Source organism: Clarias gariepinus, chromosome 22 (genome assembly GCF_024256425.1).
Source record: "Clarias gariepinus isolate MV-2021 ecotype Netherlands chromosome 22, CGAR_prim_01v2, whole genome shotgun sequence".
Taxonomy (NCBI): domain Eukaryota; kingdom Metazoa; phylum Chordata; class Actinopteri; order Siluriformes; family Clariidae; genus Clarias; species Clarias gariepinus.
In genome coordinates this window covers 17,178,229-17,192,009 of record NC_071121.1, presented here as the reverse complement: position 1 = coordinate 17,192,009, position 13,781 = coordinate 17,178,229, and the positions used below count along the sequence as shown (strand labels likewise).

The 13,781-nt window shown below is 35.9% G+C and overlaps 1 protein-coding gene across 2 annotated transcripts in view; it reads left to right on the top strand.

Annotated features, from left to right (window-relative positions):
* slc2a4rg (SLC2A4 regulator) overlaps window positions 1-12,428 on the top strand; it is a 66,696-nt gene extending 54,268 nt beyond the window's left edge. The window contains exons 6-10 of one of the 2 annotated variants that reach the window (XR_008356098.1): window positions 1,192-1,444; window positions 3,898-4,005; window positions 4,331-4,449; window positions 5,056-5,286; window positions 12,158-12,428. Coding sequence is in view for 1 of the 2 variants with exons in the window: in XM_053482121.1 (XP_053338096.1) it covers window positions 1,192-1,444; window positions 3,898-4,005; window positions 4,331-4,449; window positions 5,056-5,167 (592 nt within the window). In the remaining variant the exon portion in view is untranslated. Of the gene's footprint in view, window positions 1-1,191; window positions 1,445-3,897; window positions 4,006-4,330; window positions 4,450-5,055; window positions 6,008-12,157 lie in introns of those variants that run through there. The other variant, XM_053482121.1, reaches the window with a different exon arrangement.
* Window positions 12,429-13,781: the final 1,353 nt, after the last annotated feature.

The following is a 13,781-nucleotide window of genomic DNA, read 5'->3' as shown; positions in this document are numbered from 1 at the left end:
TACAATTTTAAAGTTTAATGGTTAATTAAATGTCTGTTCCTGATAACTTTATTTTTCTCACTTAAAAACCAAGCGCTGCACTTAAACAATACAAAATAACTTAAAACACAACAGTTAAACATATAACTGAGTGGCGCGTCTCTCTGTCCTCCTTTATAATTATTATTTCGAATAATTCAAAACTATCAAATAATTTACTCCTACCATATGGGATAAAAATTTATAAATTGTTCACCCGTAGGATTATAAAGAAACAGCAACCGTCACAATTTGGCCCTTGTCAGTCACTCAAATCCTTATGCCTGCCCATTTTTCCAGCTTACAATACATTGATTTCAAAAACAAAAACCTTATTGGCTGCTTAATTTATCCCACCCATTTCCAGGTGCCATTGTAGCACGATAATCAAGATATTCACTTCAACTGTCAGTGGTCAAAATGTTATGGCTGGTCAGTGTCCAGTACTATGCAAAATTCTTAACCCACCCCTTTCTTTATATCTTGCTTCTAAAAAGCCAGAGTCTTGTAATTTTTATGTAATCCTGGGGGATAGTTCTCTGAGTTCTCTGAATGACTTTTTTTGACTAATTACAGTCTCTGTACCTGAACATTTCATAGTAATGTTTTTGTGTGTTAAGCCATTTTAAGACTTTTGCACAGTAATGTATATTTGTTTGTTGTTTAATGGGCTTTAAAGTTTGAGAACGCCTGAATTAGTACACTTAAACTTGTGCAAAAATTCTGACCATGATTGAACTGCAAATAAGTGTGCAGACCCTGTAACTGAGTTTATTTAGTCAAGGGGAGTAGATTTAGAAGAGTCTTGTTTGTCAATGTTTAATGCAACTTAAGGGAAACAGAAGCAAGATAAGCTTAAGAAAACTTTGTTGACTAGGCAGCTCGTTTTTATAGCCTCTTGTTGCCACCCATCATTTCCTTTGTTGTTTTAATCTGCACTGTTTTGCATTATAGTCTCCACTGCCCCCTCCTGAGCTATTGGAGCTGTTTTGTTTTTTTTCTTCTTCTTCTTCTTGAACTTGGTATAGTAACTTGCTTTAAAAACTCTTTTAACTACAGGGGACATCAGTTTATCTAATGTTAGCTACACTGCTAGCAAGCTTGCATTGTGTTCCTGGTGCCTTGTGGTAAATTCCAGGTATTAATATGATGGTTTGGGCGATGTGTCTGTAGGCGGAATGGAGATTCTGACTACAGTGATGGTGAGGAGGACTTCTACTACTCAGAGATTGAGGTGAACATGGACACTCTGTCTGAAGGGCTGTCGAACCTCACACCAACCTCGCCCACCACCACTGGCCCGCCCCCTGTCTTTCCACTTGCCCATGAGATGGCGCAATCCAAATCTGCCACTGTGATCCACAGTCCGCTCAGCCAATCAGCTCCCTCCACACTGTGCCATATCCGCACTGACCATGCCTATCAGGTAGCTCTCTTTTTTTATTCTTTATATATAGATATACAGCACACACACACACACACACACACACACATATATATTCTCTCACACACGGAAGGGGAAAAATTATTACTGGATGCCCTTGATACACTACAACACAGTGCCACTTACAAAGACATTAAGGTTCTATAATTTTTTATTATAGGTTTTGTGTAAGGGATAGAGACAGAATTTTTATTTTTAAAAATCCAGAAAAAAACACATTATGTAAATGTTATAAACTTTTTAATATTGTTGCAGACTGGGTATGTGCTCATGTGGTAGACAGATTCATTAAAAAAGGTTCCCCTAACACCACCACCTAAAAGACAACTTTCTTCATCTTCCATTTAAACCTCAGCACCATGGGCAAGAACAAAGAATTGTCAAGGGACGTCAGGGACAAAAGCTTTTTTTTGTTGATTTCATTTTGCATGATGGAGAAGTGCATAAATCTGTGCATGATCTTTGGTTTAATATATTATTTCCGACATTATGGGCTGTGTCACTCTTTCACAGCTGCATTTTTGTTTTTACTAAAAACTGTATATTAGCAGTCACCTGTGGAGACAGCATATGAAATGTTTGTTAATTAACCAGTTACATACTGTTTAAAAAATAATTTTATTTTTGTCCAGACTTATCTTTGATGAGCTTCAAGCCAATCAGTGTTACTAAAATATCTCTCCACCATGCGTGTCTCTGAGATGGTTAGTAAATACGGGCCCAGAACTACACAGGAGGAGCTTGTAAATGAATTTAAGGCAGTTGGGACCACAATCACCAATATACTGCCATGGATTGAAATCCATTAGCGTCCGAAAGGTCCCCCAGCTAAAGAAGGCATATGTACTGGCCTGTTTAAAGTTTTCTAATAAACAGAGAAGGAATGGGAGAAAGTGCTGTAGATAAGACCAAAGCTCTTTGTCATCAACTTCTCTTGCCATGTTTGGAGGCAAAAAATGCTGACTGTCACCCTGAGAACACCATCCCCAAAGTCACAGACTGTTTTTCAGCTTAAAGTACAGGCCAACCTGGCCGCATTAAGGGGCTAATGTACGGGGCCATGTATTGTAATATCTTGGCTGAGAGCCTCCTAGAAATGGGTCATGGATGGGTTTTCCAGCATGACAGTGACCAAAAACATACCGCCAAGGCAACAAAGAAGTTTCTCAAAAAGAAGCACATTAAGGTCATGGAGTGGCCTAACCAGACCTTAGTCCTATAGAAAATTATGAAAGGAGCTGGAACTTTGAGTTGCCAAGCGAAAGGCAAGAAACCTTAAGGATTTAGAGATGTAAAGAAGAGTGGACCCTAAATTCCTATTAAGATGTGTGCAAACCTGGTAACCAACTACAAGAAATGTCTTACAGTACCTCCATGCTTGCCAGCAAGGGTTTCTTCACCATGTACAAAGTAATTCTTTGCTTGTGGATTAATTTTTTTTTTTTTTCTTAATAAAATGCAACTCAATTTATCTTGGTATCATGTCTTTTTCTGGATTTTTAGTAGGGCTGGACCGAATACCATTTTTTGAGCTTCGGGTATTCGGTAGTGATCAACATCGAATACTCGAAGCTTCGGTGGGAGGGGGCCGAATATTTTCTTATCTCTAATAAAGGCAGGAATCTCTCTGAGTGTGTTTGTCTGTTGCATTTTTATGTCGAGAACAGTTCATCCAACTGCTGCGGACGCAAGGAAGTGCATTAAATTTTTTTTTTGCGCATTTTTGTGTAATATGGATACAGGCAAGTTGTCATGAACTAACCTGAGGTAGACCAGAAGAAGTAGCTTTAGCGGTTAGCTCTTTGTAGCGTGGATGGTAAACCCAAACGCGGAGTAACAAGAGTAGACAGGATAACCACGCGATTGTATTAAGGACTCTCTCGAATGAGGAGCAAGGGATAAACACAACTTAACCTGCGTCCTATTAACACACACTCGGCAAAAGCGTCCGAAGCGACATGTGCAAACTCAATGACTGAGCGATGTTCCGTCTTGTCTCCTTTTATGCTTCCTGGTTTGCAAGCGTATTTTTTCCGGGTCCTAGTGCCGGTTGCGGACCGAGTGTGCATGATACAAGTTTGCCGCAAGGGCTAGTCATTTAAGCGCGAATGAGAACCGTTTCGCAGGGACCAATGTCACGGGTTAAATTTATTTTTTATTTTTTTCGAATATTCGAATCTCAAAATGAAAAATCGAATGCAACCCCTTCAAACGAATATTCGAATATTTTGGTCCAGCCCTAATTTTTAGTTGATATTCTGTCTTTATCCTTTAAAATAATCCTGTGATAAAAATTTTAGACTTTTTAACTACTTTGTAAGTGGGTAAACTTACAACATCTACATGGAATCAAATAATTATTTTCCCCACTGTATACAGCAATTTAACTCTCAGTGTGGTGCATGGCTCAGGATTTATAGCATTATGTTTTCTAGGCCACCGCTCCTGTCAGCATTCCTACAGTGTCCTCCGAGCCGTTGCACAGCCACAGCACCATCAGTGTCTCCTGGCAGTCACCTTCTGTTATCTTTAAAAGCCAACCAGTAAGAAAGCATTTTTTTTCACTTGCTTCCAAAATATTTTATCTTAATTTTAAAGGTATCATAAATAAGAAAAAAAAAATATTAAAAAAGTAACCTTGTGAAAAGTGATTATTCAAAATTTAACAGACTTTTGTTTTTCATAAATAATATGAATCAAATCTGCACAGTCTAAGCTATTATTTTATACCTGTTATATGAAAACAATATTTGGAATTAGAGATCAAAATAATGTTTTATTGTAAATTTTAATTAATAGATTTTATTAATATATAGAAAACCTAAACTGGATTTGCTCACAGTTGGGTCTTATTTTATATTTTATTAGGGTGCAGTAACGCATGTTGGCATTTTGAGCACTGGGGAGAAGAGACAGCCTGTCACTCATGCTGTCAGCAAGACAAACACCACCACCGCATCTACACCTAAACCCAGCACTGGAACCAGGTACAATCTGGATGTGTGTGTGCGTGCGTGCGTATACAGTACTGTGCAAAAGTCTTAGACACCATATTATATGCTATATATGTTTAATATGTCTGCATAATTATGTACAAAATCATTCAATATTTCCATAAATAACTTAAAAATGTATAAATAACAATACAGGAGAATATATGCATGGCTGTAAAGATAAAAAATAGTACAAGACAGACCAGTTTTCAGATGGAAACAAAAAACCTAATGTACGCTCCTGGGGTTTGCATAAAAATAGAAAGGAGCGAGTTAGGTTTTTTTGTTTCCATCTGAAAACTGGTCTGTCTTGTACTATATATTTTTTCTTCACAGCCATGCATATATTCTCCTATAATGTTATTTATTTATTATTTTTAAAGTTATACTGAATGAAATACTGAATGATTTTGTATATAGTTAAGCAGACATGATAAACATATATAGCAAAAGTGGTACAGCATATAATATGGTGCCTAAGACTTTTGCACAGTACTGTATATTTGGTTATCTTGTAGTGAATTAAAATGGGTATTCACACACTTCTGGATGTTAATTTGATAATGTCATTAATTCTTGTTCTTATTCTTATTGTCCCAGAAAACCCCGGGGAGAAGCAAAAAAGTGTCGCAAAGTATATGGAATGGAGAAAAAAGATCTGTGGTGCACGGCATGTCGCTGGAAGAAAGCCTGCCAGCGCTTTACTGACTGATTTTACCCTTTCTCTTACAAACATAACAGGCTCTTCTAACATCAGTGTCTGAATCACTGACTTATTGTTGACCCCCTCTTGTGCACCATAAAGGACACCTTGAGGATTCTCACAATTGGGTAAGGGGCTTTTCTAGCATCTGAGCTGTTTTGTGTCCCCCATACCACAGCGAAACGTGGAACACATTTCACTTTTGTGAAACATTGGGAAAAAGAGAAAAAAGTTTGAAAAAATACAATATGCATTAGCTTTTGCAGCACTACTCTAAAGCAAGATTTTTTTGTTCATTTTTAGTCAAGAAAAAAAACTTCTGAAAAAAATAAGCTAATGCAGCTTTTACACACACACACACATTTATATTAAACGATAGACTTTATACAATCCATTTTAATACTGAGTTGTTTAAGCAGGGCGAAACTTCATACCTTTTGTTTAACCTTTGAACAAGCTTTGACTTTGACAGTTTAATTTCTTTAACCAAAGGTAAAGAATGTGTTTTTGTCCAGGGGTTCTGCTTTTTCTGAAATTTTGGCTTTATTTAAATTTTAGTTTGTATTTTTGCCTTGCCCAAACAGATAATAGCATTCTCCTGAATCTTATTGAGATCATCGCAATCACAGTAAGGGAGCAATAACGCTCATAAGTTTTATGTAGCTTTAACCATGAAAAGAAAGGTTCTTTTAGGATTTGACTATTGCTATAGAAAAACTAGTACACCTGTACACCATCTCTCCTGACACCTCTACGTGGATATGATGCACCTTATCAGAATTCTCTCATATGTTTTTTATTGTGAGAAAATGTAAATTAGCCTTCATAAAAATCTGCTTCATTTTTTGATCAATTTTACACCAGCTGTTTTATTCTTGTCATACAGAGTAAAAAATAGGTCTCTCAATTATTTTTGATAAACTGGTAATTTTGTAGTGAACTACAGTGTTAATTTAAAGGCGAGGATGTTATCAGGTACAGCTCACTGTAGAATGTGATTTGTAGATAATGTATATATAAACATAGCTGTACTCCACTGTGATCTTATGAATTGGTTATGAGCAAGTCTGTTCATTTTACTCACTGACCAAACAGGACTCTCAATAGTGACTGGCCACTATATAGTCCAAAACTAAAGATGAGACTAGAGTCTCAGCCTAAAAGTATTTCCCGAGATTTTTGCATGTAAACATTGCCACAGATTTAAAGGTGATTGAGCTTTTCTTGGCAAATACTGTTCGATACCTCTTTGAATGTAGAAATTGCCATATATTCCATCCTCTTTTCTCACTCTTTTTCTGCCAGTCAGACCAGCACTGCTGCAAATGATGACTGTTTACTTGTGCATGTATACATACACACACACACACACGCACGCACGCATGCACACAAACAAGCAGGGGTGCCATCTTCCCCAGCTCTAAACTCTCTTTATGACTTCACTTATTGTAGCTCTGACAGATATCCCTAAATTGTTTAGGTAAACTCTCTTAATGATATTAATTAATAATATCGCTGTTTGCCTTTTTGCCTGTCTGACATCATGCCCAAGCTCAGTAAATAACAGCGTGATCTTGTTTTTGTATGTGGATAAGAATGGAGTGGTTCCTTCTGGTGGTTGTTACTTTCACTAAGTGCCAATGAGAAGAACAAAGAGTTTTGTTTAGTTTTTTGTTTTGTTTTTTACTAAGAGAAAAGAGCTAAAAGAATTGCACTAACTCGTACTGCACACAAACATAATTTTTATGTGGCATTTTTATATGAATAATTTGAAGTTTAAAAAAAAGAAAACCTTTTTGTTATACAACCTTTTGAACGGTGGGTTCAGGGATGGAGGCTACATACAAGGCTCCACAACAATAAGCTTAACAATAAACATTCTGGGAGGTACCTACATCATACTCTTTATTGTTATTGGATTAACATGCATTTCCTGTTGTCCTAAAAACCTGTATGTGGAGTGTCACTGCTTTTATTTATATATATATATATATATATATATATATATATATATATATACACACACACACACACACACACACATACAATACTGGATTTATTCTAAATAAAATAACATGATATTTGGCAAATAAATAACAGTCACTAAGTAACGCAGGTATTGTTGTTCAGTTTTAGTGACGTTTAAAACCTGAAAATGCTGTTGTCCACATATTTATTATTTAATATTTTGCCCCAATTACCAGGGCTTTTTTTTTTTTTATACTAGAAGCTTATGTAAACAAGTTATTTAATTACCTAGTGATACACATATATACACAAATACACAATGTGGTGGCCAAAAGTATTGACACAAAAGTGAAATTTAATGTTTTAATGACTTAATTTCTCGAATAAAAAACATTAATTTCAAATAATGACAATCAAGATAAGAATTATTTAATATATAAAATATTTTTATTGTATGTAATAAAATTTTTATAGGACAATCAATATTTACTTTATTAAATTTACTAATATTAAAGTCCTTGCTAGGCATAGAATGTTGTCACTTGCTCAGTCTACGGCTTCTATGATTGATTCCTGAAGATCATGTACAGAAATTTCTCACTGATGTTTACTGTGAATTTTCAAGTTATGCCAAGACAAAAACAGTAAAAGTCTTGATACATATTTAATTAAAGGATGAAACAAATATGTATCAAGAGTTTTACTGTTTTTAGCTGGTAAACTAAATTCTCAAAGCAAACAAATTTTTAAATAGCACAATTCTTAATTCAAATAGGCCAAAACTAATTAGGAACATCCCCCGTTTTGTGCACAAGGAGAGCTATAATGCATGGCATATGTTCTCTCAATATTTTTGGCCAATAAAAGTTTTTTTTTTTTTTTGTAATTTAATTCAAAACATGAAACATATACACTCACCTAAAGGATTATTAGGAACACCATACTAATACGGGGTTTGACCCCCTTTCGCCTTCAGAACTGCCTTAATTCTACGTGGCATTAATTCAACAAGGTGCTGAAAGCATTGTTTAGAAATGTTGGCCCATATTGATAGGGTAGCATCTTGCAGTTGATGGAGATTAGTGGGTTGCACATCCAGGACACGAAGCGCCTGTTCCACCACATCCCAAAGATGTTCTATTGGGTTAAGATCTGGTGACTGTGGGGGCCATTTTAGTACAGTGAACTCATTGTCATGTTCAAGAAACCAATTTGAAATGATTCGAGCTTTGTGAGATGGTGCATTATCCTGCTGGAAGTAGCCATCAGAGGATGGATACATGGTGGTCATAAAGGGATGGACATGGTCAGAATCAATGCTCAGGTAGCCCGTGGCATTTAAACGATGCCCAATTGGCACTAAGGGGCCTGAAGTGTGCCAAGAAAACATCCCCCACACCATTACACCACCAGCAGCAGCCTGCACAGTGGTAACAAGGCATGATGGATCCATGTTCTCATTCTGTTTATGCCAAATTCTGACTCTACCATTCGAATGTCTCAACAGAAATCGAGACTCATCAGACCAGGCAACATTTTTTCAGTCTTCAACTGTCCAATTTTGGTGAGCTCGTGCAAATTGTAGCCTCTTTTTCCTATTTGTAGTGGAGATGAGTGGTACCTGGTGAGGTCTTCTGCTGTTGTAGCCCATCCGCCTCAAGGTTGTGCGTGTGGCTTCACAAATGCTTTGCTGCATACCTTGGTTGTAACGAGGTTATTTCAGTCAAAGTTGCTCTTCTATCAGCTTGAATCAGTCGACCCATTCTCCTCTGACCTCTAGCATCAACAAGGCATTTTCGCCCACAGGACTGCCGCATAATGTTTTTCCCTTTTCACACCATTCTTTGTAAACCCTAGAAATGGTTGTGCGTGAAAATCCCAGTCACTGAGCAGATTGTGAAATACTCAGACCGGCCCGTCTGGCACCATCAACCATGCCACGCTCAAAATTGCTTACATCACCTTTCTTTCCCATTCTGACATTCAGTTTGGAGTTCAGGAGATTGTCTTGACCAGGACCACACCCTTAAATGCATTGAAGCAACTGTCATGTGATTGGTTTGTTAGATAATTGCATTAATGAGAAATTAAGCAGGTGTTCCTAATAATCCTTTAGGTGAGTGTATATATTCTAGATTTATTACATGTACTCTGAAATATTTCAAGCCATACAGCTCAAGAAAATCTAGTCTCTCAAAATATTTTAAGTTTAAATAAATTACTGTTCATACAGTAGAAATAGTGTATCTCTCATTCTAGTTCAGTGCACACAACAATCCTGGGGAAGATCGCCAACAGGGAGTGTAGTGAGGCTAGAGTCAGTGCATCAATAGTTTACACAGTCAGTCAATGTCATTTGATGGTGTTGGGCCTCTGTAAGTAGATCAAATTATATTTTATTTGTATAGAGCTATAAACAATTGTCATTGTCGCAAAGCAGCCAAGTATAAAACAAACAAGTATAAAGTCAAAGCTGCTGTCTACCAGGAGATTTTGGCATGCTTCATGCTACCATTTGCTGACACGCTTTTTGGAGATGCATATTTACTCTTGCAGCAGGACATAGAACCTACCTACAGTGCCAAAACAACTCCTAACTGGTTTGTTGGTCATGATATAACTGCATGACTGGCCAACCAACTCACTGGACCTGAACCCCATATAGGGTCTATGGCATATTCATATGTGTAGACATTGGAAGATGAGAAACACCGACCAACAATACAGACGAACTGAAAGCTGCTATCAAAGCAACCTGGTCTTTAATAATGCCTCAGCAGTGCCATAGGCTGACCACTTCCATGACATGCCGCATTGATGCAGTAATTTTTGCTGAAGGAGCCCCAACTAAGTATTGTGTGCATAAATTACCATGTTTTTTAGAACCAACTTTATTACATTTCTGTATTATAAATCCTTTTATTTTAATATTTTCAGGAGCTGTAAGCCATAATCATCAAAACTAAATCAAAAAAGGCTTGTAAAATTTCACTTGATTATGTAAGAATTTCACTTTTTAAATTAAAAATATTTCAATCATATGAAAAGTTTTGAAATGACACATACACATATACACAGAAATACATGCATACAGAGTGTCACAAAAATCCACTTTTCGGCTAAATTAAACTTTATTTACAAAACATCCTCTGTATGATTATTTTGTTCTTTTTTAATTTAGTATAAAAAAAAGTTCAAAGTCCTGTTAAAGAGTACATTTGAATTATCTATGGGAACTCTGGGGATTATTTATACAATCACAATAGCAGAACATGTGGCATGGCTATTTCTTGTTACCAAGGTGTGCCTTGTTAGATTGATAGTTAAATAAGTATTAGCTTTGAATCTTTGCATTGCTTTGAGGCCTGGGTTTAAACTCTGAAGACTTAATTTATTGTTGCTAATGCACCAGGCAGTGGTCTATCGAAAAAAAAGAAAGAAAAAAGGAAAATCCTTTGAGACCTGTGTAGGCATTAGGCCTACCAAATACAACAATTTAGATTGTCCTGGAAACGGAAAAGATGCTGATGTTTGAAACATTAAATGAGACTGCCAAAGAAAGCAACAGCATCTGACAACAGAACCTTTGTGATAACTTTGTGTTCACAAACATCACTTGCACATTACAGGACTTCAGCTGGAAGTTATTGCCACATCCCTTGTACAGTCCTGCCCTCACTTTCGGCTATTTCCACTTTTTTAAACACCAGTGATTTAGGCAGGAAGCAAGCTGTCCATTTTTGGCTCCGGTGTGCTGAGAAATCTTTCTAACTTCATGATATCTAAACACGAATGAAACACTGACATAAGTGCGTTAGTGTAGTAAGGGATTATACAGTATAGAGAAATAAAGGCAGTTTTACATTCAGAACTGTCCTGTTATTCTGCACAATTAAAGTCCTGGTTTGACTTCACTCCTGGGTGTGCATGCGTTCGTGTATACAGCTTTGTCAGGGAAATAATGAAGCATGATGCAGTGACACTTCAGATGCAGGTATTGTTGTTTAGTTTCAGTAACGTTTGAAACCTGAAAATGCTGTTGTCCACATTTTTATTTTATATTTTTGGCTTATTTACCAGGGCTTTTTTCAAAATTTATATACTAGAAGCTTACAATTTTAAGAATTAAATTTTTTTATACTGAAGACCTATTGAAGATACAATGTAATTCAACACTTTTGTTGGGTTCAAGTGGAAAAGCAACAATGAATGTAAAATCTTCACATGCAAACACCTATAAACACCTGTCACTGTTGATAAAGCTGCATTGTCATCCCAGCAGCCATATCTGTATGTTTTCAGTAAAAAGCTTTACATGACCTGAGTTACAGTGCTGTTTGGTGGCAAGAGAACTAGTCTCATTTTGTTGTAAGTAGACTGTAGCTTTTAAATCTTACAAAATGCAGCTTCAACTTTCCTTCGCTTTTCTACAGCCTTGCATTATGTACATGCTTTATCATTTATTTTAGCATACCAATATCCACAACCTACCAGTGTTTTGCTTCAGTTTTTTTCCCCTGTTGACCGTTAAAAAGCTTTATCTGTTTTTACACATTTTCTCTCTCCAAATAGTGTTTCTTGTTTGTTTGGTTTTTTTTTTTTCTTTTCAGATTAAGTCAGTGTGTATAATTGTGTATTATTGTCAGGCAGGAATTATTTAAATTAATGAGTTTATTTTTCTGCATTTTAAGTTGGTCCTGTCCTGCACATTCCGACAGACTGCTTATTTGTGTTTTTGTCCATCTCTCTACTCATGGTGTCTCTGTCTGTCTGTCTGTCTGTCTGTCAGGCCTTACCCAGGAAATTAAGCTAAACACCCAATAAATGTGCAGTTTCACTTTGCATTTTTAAAAACATTTTTAGGTATATATATATATATATATATATATATATATATATATATATATATATATAAAGCAAATGGAATGTAATAAAGCAAACAGCTTTCAATGATATAAAAATGTGTAATCATTTTAAATGAATTTTACTGAGCACAGTGTTTGTGTCTTTTGCTTTTGTTCTTTATTTTAGGTTTCATTTGTCATGACCCAGTTGGCCTTTTGCAGAAACAACTGCTCTTTGATGTTTTCACTGGTCTGTTTGGGTTAATTTTTTTTTTTTTTTTTTTTGCATTTTTCTTTATGGTCTCACTTTATTGGAAACGTTTTTGTGACATGTTTGAAGTTCACTGTTGTGAGCAGAGCCTGAAAGACATAATTGCGTGGATGGATATGTAGCTTATGTGTGACATGCTCAATGAGGAACATATGATGTACATGGATGTAATGTAATTAAATCTAGATTTCAGAAAGAACAGCCTTTGTGTATTTTTGTTGAGTGAATTTATCCTTTTTTAAATAATGTAGGTTTGCATTGCTGGGAATTAGGGGAAAAACAAGTATTCGGCTTAAGTACGAAAACATCTATTGTACAAAGACATTCCTAATGTAATTAATTCAGTTCAATTTTATTTTTATAGTACTTTTAACATTTTTTGTTGTTGCAAAGCAGCTTTAGACAGTCAAAAGAAAATTATAGAAGTTTGTATGAAATGTGAATATGTATGAATCAGAATAATTAGATTGTCCCTGATTAACAAGCCAAGGATGATGGTGGCAAGGAAAAACTCCCTGAGATGACCGTTGGGAAGAAACCTTGAGAGGAACCCGACTCAACAGGGAACCCATCCTCATTTGGGTGATAACGGATAGCAGGGATTGATCTGCAGTCATACTGTGTCTAGGGAGGTTGGAGGTTCAATATAACAGTTGATGTCTTAAAGTTTATATGGAGTGCAGTTTCTTATTGAAGGCTCAGGTAGACTGTAGGAAATTCAGTATAATGCTTTTGATAAAATGGACCATTGACTGTTCTTTCATATTTCTTTTGTACCTTTATTAAAGGGGTCCGATTATGAAATTATCAGTTTTTAATAATTTTCAGAAATGCAGATGGGTAAAAAAAAAAAAAAAAAAAAAAACATTCCTTGCTATTTGTCCCTTTTTGATTTGTATTGGCCAGAGCTTAACCAAGCCAATTAGATTAGGTTTCCCCCACTGTATTGTATAAAATGACCTACCTTAATCCACTCTCAATAACAAGTTGCACACACATATATAACCTTTAAAATCGCATTATCTTGGTGTATAATATGTTCCTTCATGGCAACTGTCTACTGTATAATCATTACACTCATTTTAAATAACCCTTGTGTATTATGTATTTATGCATATTATTTTACCATGCGATACATCTTCCTTCATTGCACTTAGTGTATATAACCCTTTTTGTATACAATATAACCCTTTCTGTGTACAGTTAACATATGCAAATTATTTATCATGGTGTACAATATCTTCCTCATTGCATGCATCTAAATTATTGCACTCATTTGACATAACAACTTCTCGGTATACTGTTTACATATTAAAATTCTTTATTATAGTATATAATACCTTCCTTATTGCACCACCTATAATCATTTGCTCAGACAGGGAAGTTTAGGTATAAATAAATGCATTATTCAAGGTCTACTTAAGATGGGCCATTGACAGACATACTGTACAGTACTTTGGGAAGCCTGTGTTACATTGTCTTTAGTGTTCTTTGGACATTTGCAGTGAGTAAATCGAGCCCTTTTTATAGTAGACAGGGC